This window comes from Urocitellus parryii, chromosome 3 (genome assembly GCF_045843805.1).
Source record: "Urocitellus parryii isolate mUroPar1 chromosome 3, mUroPar1.hap1, whole genome shotgun sequence".
Lineage (NCBI taxonomy): Eukaryota > Metazoa > Chordata > Mammalia > Rodentia > Sciuridae > Urocitellus > Urocitellus parryii.
Window position 1 is genome coordinate 136,182,007 of NC_135533.1, and position 24,287 is coordinate 136,206,293.

General features: G+C 53.5%; 1 protein-coding gene and 1 long non-coding RNA gene across 5 annotated transcripts; both read left to right on the forward strand.

Moving 5' to 3' along the window:
• The first annotated feature begins 169 nt into the window (after nt 1–169).
• LOC113180882 (uncharacterized) lies at nt 170–8,613 on the forward strand. 4 transcript variants are annotated; one of them, XR_013343342.1, is made up of 4 exons: nt 170–1,600; nt 2,137–2,242; nt 4,090–4,197; nt 6,203–8,613. It is a non-coding gene; the product is annotated as an uncharacterized LOC113180882 (long non-coding RNA). The 4 variants fall into 4 exon arrangements; XR_003300526.2 differs by having other exon boundaries at nt 170–1,327; XR_003300525.2 differs by having other exon boundaries at nt 170–298; nt 707–2,242.
• A 1,559-nt stretch (nt 8,614–10,172) lies between these two features.
• Nucleotides 10,173–24,216, forward strand: Rhof (ras homolog family member F, filopodia associated). Its single transcript, XM_026386065.2, has 5 exons — nt 10,173–10,313; nt 10,582–10,669; nt 19,237–19,346; nt 19,427–19,561; nt 20,673–24,216. The coding sequence occupies exons 1-5, from the start codon at nt 10,176–10,178 to the stop codon at nt 20,835–20,837; spliced, it is 636 nt and encodes a 211-aa protein (XP_026241850.1). The 5' UTR covers nt 10,173–10,175; the 3' UTR covers nt 20,838–24,216.
• Nucleotides 24,217–24,287: the final 71 nt, after the last annotated feature.

Sequence of the window (24,287 nt, forward strand, 5' to 3'; positions counted from 1 at the left end):
TCCTTCCTCGCCGCTTCCCCAGGCACTCTCCCGGTGGCGGCAGCTGCGCCGCCAAAGCCCCGGGCCCCAGCGGCCCCCCACCCCTCACTCGCGCGCTCCCACACTGCCTCCCCCCTCCCGGGGGGGAAGGCCTTTTAATTTATTTATTCTGCTGGGACTGAGGTGGGGGGCTTGGCTGGCGGGGGAGGGGGGTCTCCCTTGGCTCTACCTCCCGCGGCTGGGGCTACTCTCCGAGCCGCGGCCGCCACGGCGTGCGCCTCGGGCCTCCCAAACTGTTTCCAAACTGCCAAGACTGGAGGTGGGCGCGTGGGGACTCGGGGAGAAAGGATGAGTTTTGGGGGAGGCGATTGTGTGTTTAGACGCTGGGAGCCGTGGGGGGAGGCAGACGTCGACCTAAGACGAGTTGCAATCGAGGTATCTCGGCTCCGGCTTCCTCTTCTGCCCGGCGACCCCCTCCCCCCGGAGCTGAGCTGGGGAAGGGAAACCAGGATTTTAACCACATTAGCATTCACATTCCTGGGAGGATGCAGCCCTCGTCTGGACCTGAGTGATAGAAGCTATTTTCTCTGTTTTTATTTTTGGAGGGGAGCGCCCTGTAATTGTCCTGAACACATGCTTCTCCCCCGACACCCCCGACTCCAGCCACCAACGAAAGAGAGTCCCCCTTTTTTGCATTTATCTTTTCCTTCCCCTTTCTTTATTAAAGGTCCGGGAGTGGTGGTGACCAATCAGAGCGCGGCTTCCATTTTGTGAGTTCAACTCGGAGGCTCCCGGGCTTCGCGAGGACGCGTTTGCAGCCCCCTCTGCCTCTCCTCTCGGGCGGCTCAGGCGAACGAACCGTCTCGTTGGGGCTTCGTGGTCGTGTATTTCATATTGGGGCTCTTTTCGGGGTTTGTAATTTGGCCGTGGGTAGGTAATTGGCTGGAGCAGGGCGGCAGGGCGCGGCAGCCAATCAGCGCGTGGCTTCTATAGGGCTTGAGTTATTAGACGCTGATCTCAAAACATCCTTCATCAGACACCAAGGAGAGGCCAACAGATGAGGGGAGCCATTTTTCTGCAATGGAATTAAATGGCCAAGTGGGTTTTTCCTTTGTTGCAAGTGGGGAATGTTTTTCCTTTGACTCCACCATCCAGTTCAGGACGCCTGAATGTGTTGTTTAACATTTGTCAACAGGCTAAAGGACTCACTATTGGAAGAATGAAGAAGACCTTTTAAAAAGATCTGGATTTTTCCTTATGACTTGGAATCCATCTTTGTCTTGTATAACTAGGTCATAGCACACCATTAATGTCAGCAGTTAACAGTTTTGAATTCCAAAAAACCTAAGTAAATGACATATTTAATTTTTTTCCTCTTTTTTTTTCTTGGGTGGGTGGGGGGAGCTTGGAGCTGTCTTAATCTGTATTCTCTTTGAACAATAAATTTTTAAATATAGTTTCCTCTATTAAACACTTATACCTGGCCATCTTATTAACTCCTTCTCTCTTTTTAACAAGGTAATGTTTTAAATGTATAGTTTTAGGATTAGCGAAATGGCAGCAACAACAAAAAATTGTGAGCAGTTGTTACTCTTTTAAGTTTTTAAAAACCTTTTACATTGTAAGTACCCAATCCATTCTGTCCTTACGCAGTGCAGTTTTCATGTAAATGTTGGCTGAGATGTCCTTTAATTTTGCGAACCTTCATCTGCATGTATGTCTTTGTCTCTCTTGTCTAATATAAGCCAGTTAAAATGCTTTTAGACGATTTTGCTTTTATAAAGCTAAGGTTTTTAGCTTCAAGCTTTTGAAAATGTTTACAGCAATAAATGCTAGTCAGCTTTCTTCCCAGTAACGTGTACACTTTCTTTGAAAATCGATCTATTTGAAGAAAAACAGCTCTTGTTTTTCTCTTCTTGGGGTGGGAGAATAGGGAGAGAAAGGAAGACCTTCTCTTTGTGTGGAAAGACTAAAGCGGTCACAGGAAACTAGATTAAAACTGGAAAACAAGTCCTAGCTGGTTCGAGCCAAACACCAACGTTAACTCGGTGGTATTTTCTATGGTGGTTGGGATGGCTGTTGCGCTTTTGCCTTTTGTTTGACTGTGTGTTTTCGCCTTTTGTCTCTTAATGACGATCACACCATTGCTATATCCAGAGCAGTAAACAGTCCTCTGCGAAGCCGACTTTTTGCCAACCCAACTCTGGAAAATGCAGACGTGGAAGGAAGCAGAAAATGCCATGAGAGTATAACTTACAAAAAGGTAACAACAACAAAAAAGACAATACCATAAACCCAAATTTTCCCAACTAATCAATCAAAAAAGTGTTTTTTATAATAATGTCTCCAAAACCACCGCCCAGCTGCTTCTTCTAGACTCCATGGCATCTGGCTGAGCGGTAAGTAAAAAAAAAAAAAAAAAAGTGCCTTTTGCCCCTTCGAGGAAATCCTTTATTGAGCAGGCCAAGGGCTGCAAGTGTTTGGGAGCTGAGGGGAGAAGGAGGTTTCTGGAGCTTTGTGTTTGGCAGCCAGAGCGGAGTGCGGGGACAAGGGGGGTTCTTAAGACCCCTTTGCCTCTTGGGCCCCAGAGGCCAGAAGAGGGTCTCCCCAGCGACGCTCGGGCATCCGTAGAGCCGCCTGTGCTCGTCCCCCGGGCTCTCCCAGGGTCGAGCCTTGGTGGGGAGAAGACATCGAAGTGCTTTGGAGACAGGGTCTCAAAAAACGAGGAAACCTCCCCGCCCGGTCGAGGGGCTCCTTCCCTCTTGATCGTGGGGGTTTTGCACCCCGAAGCCGGCTTTCCGGGGCTCCGGGGGGCGCCTGTGCTTCCCAGGCGAGCAAGGACAAAAGGCCGGCGTCCATGTTGGCATCATGACGCAGCATCTCTCCCGCCTGCAGCCCCGCGCTGCCTGTCCTCCCGGCCGCGCTCGCTCCTCCCTCCCAAACACGAGTTTTATTTTCAGGTTTCGAGCAGCAGAGCCGCGGGCTGGGCCGGGCTGCGGCTGGGGCTGCGGGAGGGCGGGCGGGCCCGACCCGGCAGGGCTGCGCTGGCTAATGGCGGCTGCTCTTCTCTTCCTTCCTCCCCCTGCTTCCTAGCTCTTTGGGCGCCTGGAGCGGGTGGCGGGCCCGAGGCCCGCTCGGACCCGAGATCCCGCAGGGCATGGCGCCGGGGACGCGGGCCCGGCACGTCGGGCCCGTTTCGGGGGCCGCGGGCCTCGGGGGCGTCGCGCGCGGCGGCTCCCGCGCTCGACTCCTCAGGGCGCGGCGGCCAGGCGGGCGCCATTTCGTGCGCCGCCTGCGGCTCGGGCGGTGGCGGCCTCCGAGCGCCAGGCTGGAGGAGGGGAGGGAAGGTCTGGCGAGCCGCCGCCCGCGTTCCAGGCCGCCGGGGGCGGGGACCCGGCTCTCCGCAGCGGCCCGGGACTTGGAGGCCCACGCGGGCACGAGGCGGCCTAGCTACCTGGCCGGCTGCCGCGGCCCTTCCTCCCTCGCGCGCGGGAGCCAGTAGCAAAGGGCCACGGAGCCGGCGCGGAGGCCTCCCCGTGGCCCAGCCCTGACCCCTGGCCACCCCCCCGCCGCCCACCCGGGCCTTGGCGTCTGGGCCCTGCCTCGCAGTCGCCCTTTGATAGCCGAACCAGAGGGGCGGGTCTCCCCCTTTTGTCCCACAAGGGACATCAAGGCCTTCGCAGTGGCCGCGGACTCCCCATTTGGCCGCCCTGGGCACACCCCTCCGACCCAGCTCTCCTGCCAGGAGGTGGGGGTTGGGGCCTGGGAAAGCCGAGTGGGCCTCCCCGGGATCCCCCCAGCGTCTGGGGGGTAAAGCCTCAGATCTTGGCCTTCCTGGGGGAGGGGATGCCGACTGGGCGGGCCTTTGGAAATGCAGATGAGTTGCCTCCAGCAGCTCGGCGCCGGGGCTGAACCTAGGTGACTCAGCCACCCCCACCCCCCATCTAGTCCTGGGTGAGGGCCGCCTTGGCAGCTGGGAAGGGGGGGGTAGCATTTGTGAGGTTCCCTTTCCGCCTTGAAGACCCTGTCGGTTTGCATTTGGCCAGTCAGTTAATTCTCTGACACGCGTTGGGGATTGCCATAACAGGCCCTCGAAATTCTTCTCCCCAGGTTCTTGACCGGAGAAGGGGCCATGTCTTGGTACCCCCGCAGAGTGGACAATCCTTTCTTCTGGATAACAGGAGCAGGCCTAGTGTGACTGACAGTCCTCCCACTGAGGTAGGTGAGAACCCTTTCCCAGGCTGTGAGGGCGATTTGGGGGCTTTGGCCTGACGCCCGGGGAGGGCGGGTTGGGATCCCCAAACCCGCTGGGCTGGTTCTGCCGCCCCTCCCCCACACAGATGCGGCGACTGTGTGTGAAATGGGCGGCCTGCTGGGTCTATCCAGCCCCGCCTGTCAGCTTCTGTTGTCAGGCATTTGGGGCATGCAACTCTGCTGAATTTAGCAGCTAACTAGAGGCTGCACTTGCAAGTATTCCCCAGTTGTGTGTTTGTGGTGGGGGGAGGGCCTTGGATGCCTCTTGCTTCTGAGACGTCCCAGCCGCAGCCCCCTCTTCCGGCCTTCAATATGAGCCACCTCTGATGTCTGGTTGCTAGTGAGATGAAGAAGAGACAGGCATGAGATCTGGGCCAGCTTTCCTGGAGGTTTCCGTGACTCTTCCTGCCCTTTCCAGGGTATCCTCCTTGCTCCCCAATGGGCAGGCATGTATAACCTGATTTCTAGTGTGAAACCTGAATGGCTGTTTACCAGCTGTGACCTTGCATGAGTTACAGGGTCTCTGAGTCCCTTTTTCTCCTCCACAAAAGTGGGGCTAGATCTCGGCTTCTCAAACTTTCAAAGGTGCCAGAATCCCGCAGGAGACTCATTAAAACGAACTGTCCCCGTCCTTTGGATTTCTGGTTCAGGTGGAGTGTGAGAACTTGCACTTCTAACAAGTTCTCAGCCAACATGTTTTGAGACCCTCTGTGCTAGGCAGCACCTGGGGTGTTGAGGTGCCTGGCAGGTAGCAGTTGTTCAGTGGGTGCAGCTGTATTCTAATACCAGCTGACCTTGGTTGTCAGCCCTCCTAACCGTCCTGGAAGCTCCATGGCTGGAGATGGTGTGCTCCCTGATCTCTGATCCCTGCTTTAGACTGATGATCTAACCGATTGGGTCCAGGTGCCTCTGCTCTTGGCTCCTGGCTTCCAAATTGAAGCAGCCCTGCCCTTCCCCCACCCCTGTGTGACGTCTAAACTGACTTGGGGGATCCTATGAACTTAGTTGTAGGCATTTTGGTACTTAATCAAGGGAGGCTCTAAGACAGCCTTAGGTTGGAATCTGCATGGTGCGGGTGACCTTGGGCAAGCATCTCCCGTGTGAAATGATGGTAATGATGCATGCTGGAAAGGCCAGTGGGAGGATTAAGTGCGATTAAGGGGGCCGTCCTCCCCAGCCAGCTTCACTATATTCAGCCTCCATTGTGATCTGGGTTGTTGCTGGGAGTGGCTGCCGCGTGGGGGTTGGGCTGCCTCCAGAGCTCCTCCCCTGCCAGCCCACCTTTTAAAGCACGCAGGGACGCCTCCAGGCAGAGTGAAAAATGTTTTCCTTAGGAAGGCTGCCTGCTAGTCTCTATGGTAGAGTCGGGCTGCTGGTAGAAACCTCTGATAGGATCATGATTTGGAGTCACCCACCAATGGCCCAAAGAAAAGTGACTGACTTGCCTAGGGTCAGGAGGCCACTACTGGCTCAGCCAGGATGGGGTTCCAGGTGTCTTGACTCTCAGCCCAGTGCTTGAGCCCATGGCACCCTGTCGCCCCAGCTGTCTGGGTTATTTTGGGCTCCCTCTGGTGCCAGCTGTCTGCTTGGCATCACTGCACAAGAGCTGTCTGGTTGGAAGTAGCCAGCATGGTGCTGTTGGCTTCTCCTGGTGAGGGTCTCCAGTCCCAGATGAGCTGCCCTGGATCCCTCTCCTTTGCTGGAAGTGGGGCTGTACCCAACTGATCCCATTCTAAATTTTTGTTAAAGAGACCAGTGCAGGGACCAGGCTGTACCCCACTGGTCCTACCCCCCAGCCCTAGTGAAGGAAGAGACTGAAAGTGCTTTTACGAAGTTGCTGTAGTTCCCATTGATGCCCATACCTTAGTCACTTAAATGATAACCTCACTGAATTCCCTTGACTCACTGGGGTCTTTACCTCCCCCTGATTCAGATGCCTAAATGATTGATTTATGTCTTCCCCTCCCAGCTGGCCTAACAGCCAGTCCTTCCACTCCTGCCCTTGGACCCTCACGAAGCAAGAAGGTGCTAAACTATAGTCTGGATGTGATTCTTGGAAGGTAAAGATGGCTCAGAGCAACGTGGAAGGATTGTGCCTCTCCCTGCTTCTGACTTTCCAGTACCTCCCTCTTCTTTCTTTGTCCCCACCTCCCTTCTCCTGGGACATGGAGGGGCGGGGCAGCCTGTCCTCCTGTCATTCTCCTGGTTCTAAGAGAGGCGCTCCACCCACAGTCACCCAGTGAGCTAGGGGCGGGCCTGCTCCAAGCAAGCAGAGAGAAAGCCACGCCAGCAGAAGGGTTTCCGGGACTGGGAGGAGGCTGGACTAACCTTACTACTGAGAGGCTAGTGTCCCACCTCTTCCGGTGCTGAATATGACCTTTTAGACCCTCACCGTAGAGACCGATGACATGTAGCTGCCTGGACTGGGGAGAGTGACATCCCACCATATAGGATCTCTTGACCCCAATGCTTTCTCCAGCCAACTTGTGACTACCTTTCAGTTCCTGCCTATGTGAACTGGAAGGAGGAAGTTAGAAGGTAACCTTCTGAGTTCTTTCTAAATTTTTGTTAAAGAGAGGGAATCTCACTTCATTTCCCAGGCTGGCCTCAAACTCCTGGGCTTAAGTGAGCCTCTGCCTCAGCCTCCCAAGTAGCTGGGACCATAGGCACATGCCACCTTGGCTTATGAGGGGAGCATTTTGTACTCCAGAGGTGACCTACCCATCCTCCACCTGCCATCTAATGCTTATAGGCTGCTGAGGCCTAGAGGGAGTCCTTTAGCCAGGTGGATAGACAGCCTGCTTCTCCCAGGTATCCTGGCTTAGCCACCTGGCTTCTCTGGGCCCTCCGGAAGTAGCTTAAAGCTCCTGTCTTTGGGCTGGGGGTGCTGGGATCTTTATCTTCCATTGTTATTTAATCATTGGGTGGTTAAATAATTTATGGTGCCTCAACACCCAGGGAAGTGGGTGCCCCATCCTAACTTGGACTGGCTGGACTTTGCCCTGAAAGATCAAAGTGGATCAGCACCCTCCACACCCCTGCTCTGTTTCCCTGTTGGCTTCTCTATGGCAGAGGCCTCCTTGTGGCTACAAAGGCCACCTGGTATCTCCTTGGGGCTTCTGTGTCCCCCAGCTCTTGCAGCAAGAATCAGCCTAAAGATTTTTTCTTTCCCTCCTAAAACTCTCCAGGAATTCCTAGTGAGCGGGAGATTGACTTGGGTCTGGGTCCTCAGAACATCTTGCAGGTGAGGGAGCAGGCCTCTTGGGTGGGTGTGCCCAGCTCTGCAGCTGGCTTAGCCTGGCAGGCCTCCTCTTAGGAAGTTCTGAGCAGCTGGCTAGGCTCCTGGCTATTTTTAGCTACATATCCAGCCCCACCATTACCATGAGTCCTGGGTCCAAATCAAACACGCTCCAGGCTGGATGGGGCTGGGGCTCTGCCAGCCTTCTGACCAGGCAGGGGTGGGTGGGTAGGCAGTCTCAGGCCAGTGGCAGCTGTTCTCCCTGGGCCCAGGCAGGAGAATGCTGGTATTTGCTCCTTTCCTCCCTTGCATTTTGTGCAGGCTTGCTCTGTTGCAGAGATCATAGCCACATTTCTAGGACAAAGAGTGGATGAAGGATGAAGATACTGAGGTTTGAGGATGTTGAGAAATGTCAGCAGCCCTCCATGGTGTGTATTGTTAACCAGGTGTTATGAGCCTAAGTGAGTTCTCTCTTCCTGTCCCTATCTTTCCCTGAGCTTCAGGGTGCCGGGTGCAGCTGGAGGGGAGAAGCCTGGGGCCCCTGCAAAGGTAAGTGGTTCTCACCCCTACTCCCCAAACTCACTTTTCATGGCACAGTTACTCCATCCTTGGTTGGCCCCCTCTTCCCCTGCCAACCTTAGGGTGCCACTGAGAGACTGGCACCAGATCCAGCCCTGCCTTGCCATCAAGCTGGCTCCTTCCTGATCACCCTGGGATAATTCAGGCCTAAATGTGGTTGGACCTCCTCCCTTGTGCAGGAGCCTCCTTCCAACATCCCCCTTGAGCCTGGCAGTCAGGCCCTGCAGCATTGAACCCCCGTTACTTGTCCATGTGGTTTGGGTACTAACCCTTGAAAATGGTTCACCTGCGGCCCACTCCAAAGCCTCACCATGTCCTGGTTGTCTCACTCTCCGGCCACTGCAGAACCTGAGGCTTTCCTAGTTATGGTGCATTTGCCCAGGCAGAGTATCTAGCCTGCCATCCAGCACTGCCCAGCTTAGTTCAAATGCCAACCACCTCAGCTTTCCCTGGGACCTTGACTGTGCTCTCTAAATTGCTCACATCTCCCAAACCCCATCAGAAATTGCTTCCCCAAGACTGAGCTCTTATGAGGCAGGAACCCAATTGCCTCTCAATAAACATGTTGCCAAAAAAGGAACGGATGAGTCTCTGTAAATTTCTCTTGTGAGTCCTTGACACAGAAGATGCTCCTCTGCCTGGTGACTGGCTAGAGGTCTTCCACCTAACATCCTGGGCGGATGCTGGCGCCGCCCTCCCTGGCTCTGGCTGTTGTCTTGGTTTCCACCAGTAGTTGCTGCTGCCCCCTGGTGGCCAGAACTTGCCTAGCACCTGCTGGAACTGAGCTAGCACTTAGGAGCTACTAGGTTGGCAATTTACCTTTTACCTCCACAAAGTGAAATTTACTTGACCTTCCCTGAGAACTTGAATATTAGGAGTCTTGGAGGCATGGTCAAGGGCAAGAACATCCTGATTTATGCCAGCTCCTCCTTGAAGAAATCATGTAATTTGCCATACACATCCCCCATGATGATACCAGGTTCTCTTAGACACCAGCTTTACCTACCCCAGCAGGGAGGACCACGTCATTCGACCATGCTTTGTTACTACTGAGGATAGCCATCTCCCTCCAGTCCTTGCTTGAGTAGGGGACAGTCGGCCGACAGTAACACAGGGAAGGGATGGCCATGAGTGGTCTCAGCCAGCTAGCCTGATAGTACCTGCATTGTAGTAAGCTCTCAAACCAACAGTGGTTTTGGTCAGGGGATAGGAGAAGTCCTGGGGTGATGGATGTAAGGCTACTGGGAGAACACTTAATAACATTTCTTGGTGAGGCATTCATCCAAGTAGGTCTCCCTTGGCTTGCCCCTTCCCCCACGATGTCTGGCTGGTTTCACGCCTCTGGCCCCTGCAGGAAGGAAGCTATTGGCCACATGTTTGGGTACTAACCCTCGAAAGCCTTACCTGCGGCCCACTCCAAAGCCTGGTCCCGACAGAGGGCGCCACGCTTCCTCCCTGCAGAACTAGGGAAGTGGGGGGACGTAGGTAACTGCCATTCCTCACCGCTAGCCAGCAAGCGCACCAAGGTCCCCTGAGGGTCAGGGCCAGCCTAGGTGAGCAGACACGATTCCTGTGCCATAGCCTCCTGGCACCACCGTAGCTACATCTTATAGGGTAACAGGCCAGGAGCTGATTTCAGCCATGCTACATAGCCAGAGATGGGGGCTTTCCCCAGAGCTTGAAACTCTCTGGTTCCTAGAACCCGGCTGCTAGGGGTAGAATCCTCCAATCAATAAGTTCCTGTCCGAGGGGGGCGGCCGAGATGGCCAATCAGAGGGTCCTCGCCAGAAAGGCGGAGCCTGCCAATCAGGGGTGCGGGTAGTGGAGCGGCGGAAACGATCCAGCCTTGCCCACTGGGGGCGCGCCTTGACGCGCCGGGATGGGAGTGGGAACTGCGCTTACGAGCCAGAACCCTGTTTCTCAGCTGCCTCAGTTTCCCTGGGAATTTGAAGTGACCTAGGGCCGGGACCCTGGTAGAAAGGAAACAAGCCGGAGGTGGGCTCGGGAGGCTGCCTGGTGGAGGTGGTGCTGGCTCGGGGGCGGGGCCTCCTTAGCCCCGCCCCCGCATCGACCGCTTAGCCGGCTTCGCCGGGCGCGCAGCCTCCAGTGCAGCTGGCTCCGGGCTATGGACACCCCCGGGGCCCCAGCCCCGACCGCGGCTCCGCGCCCGGGCAAGAAGGAGCTGAAGATCGTAATCGTGGGTGACGGCGGCTGCGGTAAGACGTCGCTGCTCATGGTGTACAGCCAGGGCTCCTTTCCCGAGGTGAGGCCCGCCGGTGGGTGGGAGGGGCTTGGGACCACTGGGGATGAGGGACATCCTCAGACCGCGCCTAAGCCTCGACTCGGAGGTCCCGAGGTCCTGATTCTTTAGAGGCGGCTGCCACTCCGGGTAATCCCCTGGGAATTCCAGAGCCCAGGGGGCTGCGGAGCACTGAGCTGGATGGGGTGAGATTGGTAGGCAGTGGGGGTTCAGCCAGACCCTGGGCCCCCGCCGCACCCCCTAAAGACCACCCCTGCTCTTCCTCCTACAGCAATACGCCCCGTCAGTGTTTGAGAAGTACACGGCCAGCGTGACAGTGGGCAACAAGGAGGTGACCCTGAACCTCTACGACACGGCCGGTAAGTGCCCCAAAGAGCACAGTTTGCTCTCCAGGGGTTTCCCCGCTGGGGCATCCCGGTCTGGCAGCCTCTGCCCAGCCTTGCTGCTCCATCAGACCAGGAGGCAGTACAGGTCTGCTAGCTTCGAGGCCGAAACCACCAACCGAACCGTCCCACCTGTAAATGGAGGAGATTGGATGAGGTGAACTCCTGGGCCACCCTCCCATGTCTGTGCTGAGAGCCCCCCTCCCCCCTGCCTGGCTTGTTTCTCTCCTGTGGTTCTAGAAAACGTGGGCAGCGCTTCTGCCTTCCGTGGTTCCAGGATTTCATGCGTTACTTGCTGTGGTCTCTGAAGATTCTGTGGGCTGCGGATTTGAGTCCCCGGGGAGTCTGAGCTGCCTTTCTGAATCCTGTGATTCTAGGATACTCAGCTCCCCATCCAAGCTGGGTACTGGCACGCTGTGGCTGGCAGTTCTGTGTCTGTGTCCCTTGCTTCTGGGATTCCATGGACTGCAGTCCCTGGTTCTGGAAATCTGTAGCTATAGTTGACTTTGTGCTTTCCTGGTTTGTCTGGAGGAAAAACCAGACAACTTAAGAAAATGAACTGAGGAAGAAAGAGGAGACCTCTAGGAAACATAGGCCCCAAATAAGCCTCTAACACCTGCAGCTCCTCACAGGGGGGGTTTATGGTTTTCTGGCCAGAGGCATGAGAATTGAATTGGGGGGATGGGAGAAACACAGTGGGAAGACCCTACTTACTTCTGGGTGACCTCAACGTTGGAGAGCAAAGGTTGGGATTCCCAGGTGGAACCTCACCCAGTTCTGTGACTCAGTCATCATTGACTTGGGTGGAACTGTGTCACCAAGTGTCCCTTCCCCTGCCTACCAAGCTTTGTGCGTGTGAGGTGAAGTCTCTGACCCTCCTAGATGAAGCCTTAATCTAGATATTCCCCTTGGACAAAGGCTGTCCCTGGCCCAGTCCTCTCCTCTATTCCTGCCATGAGCAGGCTTTGCTTGTAGGAGTGACCCACCCTTATAGTAGCCTCTGAAGATCCCTGCTTTTGGATGAGGGCCCTGCAGGGCTGCCTGCAGAGAAGAGCGGTGCCTCCAGGCCTAGGTGAGCTGGGAAAGCCAAAGGAACTCCCAAGGCAGGGTCCAGAGGGCAGTACAAATATGTCTGGGACACTTTTATTTTCACATTTCTTGTTCAGGAGTCAGGGATGGGCAGGGCTTTATGAGTGGAGTGCTGGGGGGAGGGGGAGAGAGCTTGCTTTCAACCTGAAGGCTCTGGGAGAGGAGAGGGGAGTTTGCTCTCTCCTCCTCCCTCTGCCAGGCCTCTCCTGTTAGATACCAGAGTTTTCTGTTCATGGCAACCTCCCCCATCAGTCCAGAAACAGAGATCACTTCTGGTTTCTGGCTTCACCCAGAGAAAGATGCTCAAAGAACACCTCGGAGTAGATTGTCATGTGAAGGTTCCAGAAACTTGCTACTTGGTGGAAGAGTTTGTAATAAGAGGCCCTTCCGGAGGGATGGAGGGAGTGTCTGTTAACTGTCATTAGAAGCTTGTGAGTGCTGTGCAGTGATGGTGCTGTCCACAGCTCCCTGCCACCTGTTTTGGAGTTAAACCGGGCTCCTCTGGCTGGGTATCATTGGGAACATCCAGTTTTCTCATCTGCCATCAGGGCTAAAATGGTTATGAGAATTAAATCAGAATAATATGATGTGTGGCACTTCACACAGCAGCTGGCTCTGAGGAAGGTACATGTTGTCACTGGGATTTAATGAAATCCTCCTGCCATTCAAGGCCCAGGACCCAGCCCAAGCCTGTGCTTTAGGATCCAGGGCCCAAGAGCTCTATGCTGGCCCCCAGGTCTGGCTGTACGGGGGACAGCCATCTTCCTGGCAAGACTCTTCCAAGCTGCAGAAAAGCAGTGCTGGGGTTTGTGCCCTCCGTGAATGTGTGTGTGTGTATGTTTGGGGGGGGGTATCAGGGAGGTGTCCTCATAGTCAGCACAGTAGATCAAGGAGGGATTCTCAGTGGGGAAGGAATCTAGCTGCTCCCTGTGACCGGGGAAGCCCTGCTGGTGGGAGGAAACTCCCTGGTTGGTAAGCAGTGCGGGGATGAGCCCGGGTCATTCCTCCTATGTATCAAGTGCTTGTCGTAGAGGCAACTCAGGAAATGACCGTGGAATGAATGAATAATACATCTGAATGTTGGCGGCCATTCAGCTCTGCTGTGGGGAGGGAGGATGGATACTGGGAGAACTGGGCAGAAAAGGCTGGCCAGGTGATCATCGAGAGGAAGGAGGAGGCTAAGGAGGGGAGGGGAATGGATGAAGTAGAGATGAGTCTAGTAAATGTTGTAGAAAGTTCCAGAATGATGGGTTAACCCTGGTGAGGGAGAGGGGCATCTTCCCCATCAGTGGTGACCAGAGCTATGAGAATTGAGTGGCCCCAGGGTGGCTGAATTTCTCAACACACCCGACCAAGTGACAGCTGTGGGCGGTGCCAGGACCTTGCCCACAGTGCCCGCGTGCAAGGCCAGTCTGGCTGCCTGTCTCCATCCTGCGGAAGCAGTTACAGACACCCAGCGGTCTGACAGAGCACCCTCTGCTCAGAGGTGGAGAGAGGGTGGGGCCCAGAGCACCCATTGCTCTAGTAGCCTGGCCCCACCCTGACATCCTCAGAGGCAGGAAGCTGTGGTGAGGCCTGAAGGTTCCTGGGCAGGATGGCAAGGCGAGGAGGGGGCTGCGACACCAACTAGAGACTGCACTCTTGGGCCTGGGGATGGGATCCAGGGTGAAAGGGGCACAGAGTGGGTGGGGAGCCTGAGATGGGAACAATAGGAAAAGAGAGGAGCAAAGGAGCTGCTAAGACAAGGAATCAGAGGTGAGGGTGCTGTGGAGCCCTGGAGCCAGCCAAAGCTGGGGACCAGTCAGAACATGGTTCTGGCTGAGGATCCGGGCTGCCCCAGCTACTCCCCTCTCTAGGGAGGAAATGCAGGTGGGAGGGCCCCAGCACAGCTAGTAGGAGTGGGTTCCTCCTCTTGCAGCTTCCCCTTCTCAGGCCGCCTACACCCCTCCCCTGTCCAACGCCCTGGACAGATCTGGGAACCACTTGCTCTGTGCATGTCCTCCAGCAGATTTGGGGACAACCACTGTAGCACAGTGACACTCTTTCTCTCCTCAACCCAGCTTTGGGCATTAGGGACTCCTGTCCCAGAAAGAGGGTTGCAGAGGCAGAGCTCCATCCCTTGCAGGAAATACCCCCAGGTTGGGTGAAAACCTCACTTCCGCCCTGCCCCACACTGACTGTAGGAAGAATGGGAGGCTTCAAGGGAGCTTGGGCCCAGAGACCTTTCCTCATGAGAAATAAATACATCCTTTTGCATAGGACACTGGGATGTTTTTAACCTCCAAGCCCATCATGGAGGCTAGGTGGCAGCTCTACATGGCTGAGCAAGTGACTTGGCCCCTGTAAGCCTTGGCATCATTGTGGGCAAAATGGGGAAGGGCAGTGGTATCACCTCATGTTTGGGAAGTCCCCTAACGCTATGGGTCTAAAGATTCCTGGGCTGGAACTCCACTCAGCCTCGTAACTTCCCTTGGAAGTTTCTATTTCCGTAGGAACCATCACAGCAGTCCCTCACCTCTGCCTGGCCTTGCATGGCGTGCAGGCCTTTTACTTCCCAACTCAGGGCAGTATCACCACCTTTCTCAGATAAAGAAATGAGGCCCAGGAAAGGAGGGTGCCGAGGTCCTGGGATGTGCATCTCAGTGCATGCTGGACATGCAGTCCTCCCCTCCCAGGGAGGCAGGGGTCAGCAGTGCATAGAAGTGCCTCATCTACAGCCCTAGGCCTTCTGAGGGGCTCAGAGTAAATCCTAGGGAGAGCTAAACTGGTGAATTTAGGCCAGGAAGACACTCTGGAGGAGGTGCTAGGGTCTGGGCTGGCTGCTTGTCTCCTCCCAGAGTCCCTCTTTCTTGAGGTGACTGTGTCTGCAGCCACGTTTCCTCACCTGGTCAGGGCTGGAGTGTGTGGGTTGACACATGTTCCGTACCTTCTGGGGTGGGTTGAGAGAAAGGCACCTATATAGTCCTCTCGTTTATAAAGCTTACCATTAGCTGGGTGACTTTGGCAAGTCACTTCACTCTTTGTGCTTCAGTTTCTCTATTTGTGAAATGGGACAACGGTAGTGTCTACCTTGTAGGGTTGTGAGAAAGGCTGAGTTCATTCAGGGAAAGGGCTTTGGATGGGATAAGTGTTCATGATGACTACTGTAGTTATTAACCACCCTTACGATTGCTGTCATTGAAGCATACCTGCTTTTCACATGGCCATTTTGCAGATGAGGAAACTGAGGGCCAGGAGTTAATTCCTAGTGGGGAAGGTTGCCAGGGAGAGCTAGTGCTCTGAGTGGCCTGCAGGCAGCTGACCTGGGCCCTGGGGACTGAGCTGGTGCTCCAGTTCACAGGATGTCTGCCTCTGACCCTGACAGAGGCTGCCTTAGCCTTAACAGGAAGAGCTTTCCGTGCCTGGCTTACCCCCTGGGCCGCTGCTGGAATTAGCACAGGCCAGGAAGCCAGATGCCCTTGTGAGCAGGCGCTGGAGGGCGTGTGGGGGCACAGCTCCCCCTTCGTTCCTGAAGTCACCAAACATTTATTGAGCTTACCTGTGTTCCAAGGAATGCCACAGTGAACAGTGCAGAGACAGCCTCCGTGCTCAGAAGCAGACAAACAGAAAAGAGAAAAGTACTGGCACATTAGGTAACTATTTGTGCTGTGAAGCAAAATAAAGCTTCTGTCACAGGCCAGACTGCCAAGGAGGCTGCTGTTTCAGGGCAGTCAGCAAAGGTCTCCTGGAGGAGCCAGGAAAGAAAGGGGGAAGCAAGCCAGGCTGCTACCTGTTGGAAGAGCCTTCTGGAAGAGGGGCCAGCCAGAGCAGCACCTGTGTAGGGGGCAGGCTGGGTGCGATTGGTGAGACTTCCTCCTTCAGTCCCCTGCAGCCTGTAATTGCTAAACACAGTGGGCACATCTCAGCCCTCATCTCTGTTGCTTTTGCCAAGAGCTGAACAACTTGAACACAGTAGTTAGCCAGTATTTCCTCGATGTCTCTGGGTGCCAGGAATTATTTTTAAAGACAGACATGGTCCCTGCCCTCATGTACGCACAGTCTACAGGGAGACGGTAAACAAGTCAGTTTCTAAGGACGGCGGTGGGGGTGTGCCCACAGAAGCCATCAGGAGCCTGGTAAGAGACAACCTTGAAAAGCAGGCTGAAGGAAGTCCAGTCAGAGCAGGTGGTATTCAAGCCCAGGGTGAGTCTGCCCTGGAGAAAAGGGAAGGAGAGAATGGAGGGGAGATGGCCAGAGTGTCCTGGGCCCCATATTATAATGGCTGGTTCCCTGATGCAGAATTTCTGGAACCCACTGTTAACATCTTAGAGGCCCAAAATGTTTTTGTTTTGTACTGGGGATTAGACCCAGTACAAAAGAGACCATTGAGCTATACCCCCAACCCTTTTTAATTTTTATTTTGAGGTAAGGTCTCGCTAAATTTTCTAGGCTGACCTGGAACCTGCAGTCCTCCTACCTTAGCCTCCATAGTTAAATGGCATGCACCACCGTACCCAGCTCCAGAGCCTGATTTTACATAATACAAAACCAGAAAGCATTCATTTGTATCAGCAGAAGGAATATTCCACTTGGAATTTCACAAACTGGGGTTGACTCCGGGCTCAGTCACAGATTCAGGGAGTTTGGGCACAACCCTTCTGTATCTTTCTAAGAAATGGGAAGATAGTCCTCCTTCTGAATCCGTGACCACCCACAGATTCCTAAATTCACTGATGCTCAAGTCTCTGGTACAAAACAGGGAAGTATTTGCATATAACCTATGCCCAACCTCCATGACTTTAAATAATCTCTAAATTACTTATAATACCTCATATGATGTCAGTGCCTTGTAAATAGCTGTTATTGCTTAGGGAATAATGACAAGAAAAAAAATCTGTAAACATTCAATACAGATGCAATTTTTTTTTTCCTAGTTTCTAACTGAGGTTGTTTCTGTGGATACAGGACCTGACATTGTGGAGGACTGACTGTATTCATCGTTTTCCTATCATATGCAGTTGTAGTGTAAGGATTTCTTTATCACTTATAGACAGAAGCACTCTAGAAGCTAGGGGACATATAAGGTATTTTATGAAAGTAGAAGTAGAAAGTAGGCAGGAAACCTAAAAAAGGAAATAATATAGTCTGAATGTATGCCAAAAACATGCAATGAAGAAAAGTGGGGGAGGGAAGCAATGAGGAAAGAACATTCCAGGCATTGGGGACAGTGAGCACAAAGGCTCTGAGGCACAAGGGCTTGGTGGGCTTGAGAAATGGAGCTGGTAGCCTGGAGTAAACTGCAATGAGCAAGCAGGTGTAGAGGGAGACCAAGTTGGTGGACCATTGGGAGATGTTTAGATCTTGTACAAAGGACAGTAGGGAGCCATTGGAGGTGTTTCTGTTGTGGAGAGGTGAGCAGGATCTAATTGGTGCTTCAAGATCACTCCAACAGCGAGTTGGAGAATGGATTCATCAAGAGCTACAGGAGACCAAGGAAGAGATGGTGGTGGGGAAAAGAGGGGCGGGGCGGGGTGGGTCTCAGAACCAGCCATCCAAAGGACTTTCTACAGTGGTAGGGGTGCTCTATACCTGTGCTACCCATTGCTGTAGCCACTGTCCCCATGTGGCAGTCAGTTACTTGGAATGTAGCTAGTGCAACTGAGGAACTGAATTCTTAAATGCTAATTTGAGTCTAAATAGCCAGATGGAGCAGGCCATTGACTGCCCTCCAGGACAGCACAGGCCTAGAAAGACATGGACAGAGGTTAGGAGAGGGAACAGTTTGGGGACACATGTGGAGCAGCATGCTGGAGGTATGTCTCACAGGTAATCTCCAGCCTCCAGGTGGGGAGGGGTGATGGGTCTGAGCCTTTACCCCTTTCCCAGGGTTAGGGGAACTTTGGTTGAAGGACCCCGGGGACAATCCTGGCCGGGGACAATCCTGGCCTAATCATTGTCATAGCTGTGGCTTTTTGTCCACACTCTCATGACCCCCATGCACTGGGTGTGTTGGCTGGGGTCAGTCCCATGAAGCAAGTTTTATTAAGACATCTCTTCCAGGTGGGGAAACAGGCTCCCACAGGTGTCCAAAGTCAAGGTCACATAGAAAGTGAGAGGCAACTGGGATTTGAACTCCTGTCTGGTCTGTCTCTAGTGCCCGTGACCTTCTGACCTTCAGCTCTGTGGTGCAGTGGAACTGGCTGAGGACCTTCAGGGTCCATGGATGGAGGGGGAGCCAGAAGAGAGAGTGACTGGGGGGACATGGCCTGGCTGTGCTCCACGCAGAGGCCACTTGTCCTAAGAGGACTTCGGCAGGGAAGGAGCGGAGGGCAGACTAGTGTCATTAAGGCACTCCTACCTGCAGGGTGGGGTGATTCCTGTGCCTCCATGTCCTTGTTCAGTGGAAGGACATCACAGAGCCTTTCTGCAGAGGTGGCTATGGGGGTTGCTCATGAGGCTTGAACTTCTCACTGTGGAAGTTTTAGAAGAATACCAAGGCATTGGGACTAACGAAGATGTCCAATCCTGGCTAGCTCCTGGACTAGGAAAAAAATAAAGGACATCATTGGTGAATGGGCAAACTCTAACATGGCCTGGGGATTGGATGAGAGTCCAGGGTCTGCGTGGCTTCCTGGGTTTGACATTGCAGTGTGGCAGGTAAGAGAAGCCCCTGTTCTTAGGAAATCATTTCTCAGCTGTAAAGGGGTAAAGACTAGAATATCTGCAATTAGCTCTCACTGGTTCTGAGACAAAAGGTGTTTATATATATAAAAAGCAAGTGGGGTAAAACGTAAACACTGAATCTGAGTAGGGAGTGCTTTACACTCTTTGTTGCGATTTTTCTGTAAGTTGAAACTGTCAATATAAAAAGTTACCCCCCAAACTTTTAAGTAAAAGCCTAAGAATCCAGCCACGTGGAAGCCCAGCTTCTGGGTTCTGATCCCACTGTGGTCAGGGAGTGTGGGTACCAGGATTGTTCCCTGTTCCCAGGTGGGCCTGATGTACAGCTGAGATGATGGGGGCTGCAGGGCCAAGAAGGGCTGCTTGCTGCTTTTTCCAGAAATTCCCCACCTCCTGGCATCTGTGAGCATGGGCAGGAGGAATCCAGCCAATCATGGCAGAACCAAGGAGACTAGAGGCTGAAGCCCACACAGGCTCTGGGCCTTGAGGACCCTCCTGGGCCCCCATGGGTCTGAATCTTAGTGGTGGGGGCCCCAGAGTTCTAGCATTTACCCCGAGCATCAGGCAGGGGAAGTGCACTCAAGGTCTGCAGAGTTACTAGCAGTTTTTCCAACACTTAACCTGCCATCACCTGGCTCTGAGCAGTGCATGGGCTTGTTTTCATGTAATCTACTGCCCCATTCTATAGAAAACTGAGGCCCAGAGGGCACCCCCACTCCACTCATGGAAGCCTAGACAAGGGGGCTCCATCAGACAGAGATATGTGCCTATCTGATGCCACCCTCTGGTTTCAGGGCAGGAAGACTACGACCGGCTACGGCCCCTCTCCTACCAGAACACCCACCTTGTGCTCATCTGCTATGATGTCATGAACCCCACCAGCTATGACAATGTTCTCATCAAGGTGAGGTCCCCAGCCTGCCTTTGGGGTTAGGGGCCATGGAATCAGAACAGCCCCTGATACTCTGCCTCCTCCTTCCACAGTGGTTCCCTGAGGTCACACATTTCTGCCGAGGGACCCCCATGGTGCTCATCGGCTGCAAGACAGACCTGAGAAAGGATAAGGAGCAGCTGCGGAAGCTCCGGGCGGCCCAGCTGGAGCCCATCACCTACACACAGGTGGGCCAGGACCTCAACCCCACCCACAGCCATAGGCCAAGGTCTCTCCAGTGCTGCCTGCCTCAGCCCTTTCCAAGGAGGTCAGGGTGCCAGCGAAAGAGACTTCTGAAAACACCCCCACCATGGCACATAACCATGGCAGAAAGACCTCCAGACTTTTGAGCTCTGTAACTGGGGTGCCTCAGTGGCCTTTCTGGGAGCTGAAGCAAGCAGGATTCTAAGAATAATTTTAAAGCTGATAGCTTATGGATCTGAGCGCTTGACATTACTTCCCTCATTTGATTCTTACGTTTCTGAGACGGGTCCTAATAACCTCCCTCAGTTCACAGGGGAGAAACTGAGGCCCAGGGAGGTTCAACAACTTGCCCATGGTTTCAGGTTTCAGGTTCAGCAACCTGAAAGTGGAGTCAGGATCCAGCCCCAGTCACTGAGGACCAAGAGTCTGCCCTATCAACTCCATCCTGCCCTGTACCCAGGGCATCCAGGAGTGCAGTCCTCATTTGAAATTGGGTGTCCTCTGGAGCCTCTGAGAGTCACAGCAAACCCAAGCCTTGCAGTTTTAGGGCTGAGGCATGTGAAAATAGTTAGAATAAAAGGAACACAAAAAGAATTTAATAAAGAAACTTTAATAAAAGGAATAAGCTTAATAATGACTAATTTATTTTTAAAATAATTTGTTTTGTTTGTTTTTAACTCAAAAAACTCAGTGGCTTAAATTGTGCTGTCAGGGAAGAGAAGGGAGACAGGTGTCTAGGAGGAGGTGGTCTCTGTCTTGGAGCCACCCACCTTTCCTCACGGGCTGGGAAACACCGCCCCAGCCCCATTTCTTAGCATTCAGCCCGCTCTCCCTGGAGCTGGGGAGAGGCTGGGGTGGAGGCCAACACAGGGCTTCTACCAGGGGGTGGTAGTCAGTGTGGGGATACCAGAGAGCCCTAAAGTCCATCCACACACACTGGTGAGGACTGGTCCTAGGAAGGAGAAGGGACAGGAGTCCCAGCCAAGGCCTCTACCTCTGAAGAGTCCCCAGAGCCAGCCCCCAGCCTGTGAATCTCTAACAAGGTATCAGGAGGCCCCAGGCTCTTCATCTAATAATGCCTCCTCCCCCACTCAGGGCCTGAGTGCTTGCGAGCAGATCCGAGCTGCGCGCTACCTGGAGTGTTCTGCCAAGTTCCGGGAGAACGTGGAAGATGTCTTTCGAGAAGCCGCCAAGGTGGCCCTCAGTGCTCTGAAGAAAGCACAGCGGCGGAAACAACGCCGGGTATGCCTGCTGCTGTGACATGGGCACAGGCCTCAAGACAGGACTAATAGGGTCAGGGACCCAGGCCTAGACCACTCCTAGGATTCTGCCCCGTCCCTAGCCCTGCGGCACCTGGGACCTCAGGCTGCACTCTTAGAACATTCTGGAACTCTCTCCTTTCTGTGAACTTACCTTCGGGTTCACAGAGAGTGTAGCAGTGATTGAGGGAGCCGGATACACGTCCTTCTACCCTGGAACCAGCTTTTGTTCCCAGACTCAGGAGGACCCTATCATGGTCTCCCCCTTGTGTGTCCCCCTTTGCACACTCAATTCATGCTTAAAACGTAGGACTTCATGTGAGTACATGGGGATTTGGCACCACTCCACACGGTGCCCCTCAAACTTGCTGCTTCCATGTCACCCTCCTCCCTGGCCTCCCAAGATAGGTATGGCTGCATCCTCCAGCCTCTTCCTTCTTTCCCCCAGACCTTCGGGGCCACCACAGGGCCAGGGCCTATCAGGAGAACACAGGCAACAGCCCTGGAAGTGAGGCTGACACTAGACCCTCCCTCTTCCTCTTCCTCCTCCTCTGTCCCACACAGCGGAACTCGGCCTTTAGATTGGGCACCATCATGTGTGCCCAGGGGGGAAAAAAAAGTGATCTCTCAAAAGGTCAGATGCCCTGGGTCACCCCCCTGACCCCTATTCCAGGTCTTACCTCTGGACCCTACTCACACCCCACCAGGGACTTGGGGTGGAAAGTGCCTGGGGAGACCTCTGTTCTCTCCTGAGATTGTCTCCCATCTTCAGGGGCCCAGGAGGGGGCCATTTAAATAGGCTTTCCACATGCCCCTCACAGCCTGCTTGTATCAGGATATGGAGCTCAGAACTGCCCATCCTGGTCTCCTTCGAGGACTGACATCAAAACCCCTGTCCACGCAGGCCCATAGCCTGCCTGTGTCCCTGCCAGCCAGCTGCCTATACCCTGAACCTTTCAGAAGGTCTGGGATTGGGCGTCCAGGACTTTTTAAACAAGTGCCCAGTGGCTCTAATGCCTGAGACAGCTGTGTGGTTGTGAGTGAACCTAAGAGTCAGTGTTGCCTGAGATGGTACCATGATTTTGGCAGGCATCTGTTCTCCCTAGTGCTGCCTGCCTCAGTCCCTTCCAGGGAAGTCAGAGTGCCAGTGAAAGAGACTTCTGAAAACCACCCCACCAGGTTCCCCAAGGCCCTGCTGTCCCCTGGGGAGTCATCCAAGGACCTCTCGTTCTCACAGAATCCAAGGCCTTATGGACAAATGATGGTTTAGGGTGGAGGTCGGCAAACTATGGCTGCAGGCCACATCTGGCTACCACCTATTTTTGTAAATAAAGTTTTATTGGCATCGCCAAACCCACTTTTGTATGCACTGGCTCCTTTTACTCTACAATTTCAGACTAGTCGCCAGAGAGGCCACGTAAAACATTTATTGTCTGGCCTTTGATAAGAGTTTTCTAACTCCCAGCTGGGCAAACTTGGGTGCCTACAAAGGGCTGAACAGAGATCCAAACAAGGGGAGTAGGGCAGGGGTAAAGGGAACGGCGGGACTGCCAAACCAGAGAGCCGGTGCCTGATCTCACCTTGTGGGAATGCTGTTGGATCTTTTCTTTTGTGTGTGTGTGGGGGGGGGGTACTGGGGATTGATCTCAGGGGCTTTCTACCACTGAGCTACATCCCCAGCCCTTTTCTTTTTTCCCTTGGTACCAGGGATTGAACTCAAGGGCACTCAACCACTGAGCCACATCTACAGCACTTTTTTGTATTTTATTTAGAGACAGGGTCTCAACTGAGCTGCTTAGCACCTCACTGTTGCCCAGCTGCCAACCTTTTTTTTTTTTTTTTAAAGACACTTTCTTGCTATAGTTACCCAGGCTGGTTTTGAACTTGTGATCTTCCTGTCTCAACCTCCTGAGTGCCTGGGATTACAGGTGTGCACCACAGAGTCCAGCTCTTTCCATTTTTCTAGAGAAGTAGAAATCTGGATTTTAATCTGAAATCTCACTGTGGGGAGGGCATTGTTTTTTAAATGTAACTAATTAAAAGAATTTAAAACCCCTCTGAGCAGGGCACAGGGGCAGACACCTGTAATCCCAGCTACTTGGGAGGCTAAGGCAGGAGTATCACAAGTTTGAGGCCAACCTGGGCAACTTTGCCAGACCCTGACATAAAGTAAAAAATAAAAAGGGCTTAGGATGGCTGTCCTACTCCTCAGTTCATACTCAAAGGACTTAAAATCAGCATACCACAGGGACACAGCCACATCAATGTTTATAGCAGCTCAACTCACAATAGCTAAACTATGGAACCAACCTAGATGCCCTTCAACAGATGAATGGATAAAGAAAATGGAGTACATATACACAATGGAATATTACTCAGCCTTAAAGAAGAATGAAATTCTGGCATTTTCAGGTAAATGGATGGAACTAGAGAATATCATCCTAAGTGAAAAAAGCCAATTCCCAAAAAACAAAGTCTGAATATTTTCTCTGATAAGCGGATGCCGATCCATGGGAGAGAGGGGGAGAATGAAGGAACTTTGTATTATGCAGAGGGGAGTGAGGGTAGGGGTAGGGCTGGGACAGATGATATACAATGAGACAGACATTATTACCCTGCATACAGGTATCATTACACTATTGGTGTGACAGAGGAAGGAAAATTTGTGTTCCCTTTGTGTACAAGGTGTCAAAATGCATTCTACTGTCATGTACAACTAATTAGAACAAATTTAAATTTTCTTTTTTTAAAAAAGGCAGGGCTGGGGATGTGGCTCTGTGATAGAGTGCTACCCTAGAATGTGTGAGGCACTGGATTCAACCCCTTACACACACACAAGACACACAGACAAACCTCTGAAAGCCAATGGAAGCATGTCTGTGGGTACCAGCTATGCGGTCTGGTCTGGGTGGATGTGTAGGGAAATGGTCAAAGGCAGCTGAAGCCTGTGCATAGGTGGGCAGGGGCAGGCACTGAACTGAATCTGCTGGCTTCTTCACCCTCCCCACTACAGATCTGGCCGGGTACCCATACAGCAGCTCTGGCCTCACAGGCTGGCCTTTGGGAGTGAGCCTGCTCAGACTGTCCCCTTTCTCACATATTATAGAACCTCTGAGGGAGGTGGGGAATGGGCCATCTCGGAGATGGCTTAAGTCCCAGCCAGCGCTGAGTGTGTGGCTCCTAGGCCCTGAGTACTTGTAGTACGCTTGGGAAGGTGGGCTGAGAGAGGGGGTCAGGAAACCCTGAAGGATGGCCTGGTACTTCCAGTATCAACGACCTGGGCCACTCTAACAACCCAGAGGTTGGTGCGCCCTCTAGTGGCCAACTTCTTAAACTCTCCCACACTAGGACTAGCCCTCCCAGTGACTCCAAGGGGGCGGAGCCCTCAGGTCCCAGGGAGGCAAGGCCACTTTCCCAAGGACCAGCAGGCAGGTGACTCGGGAAGCACAAA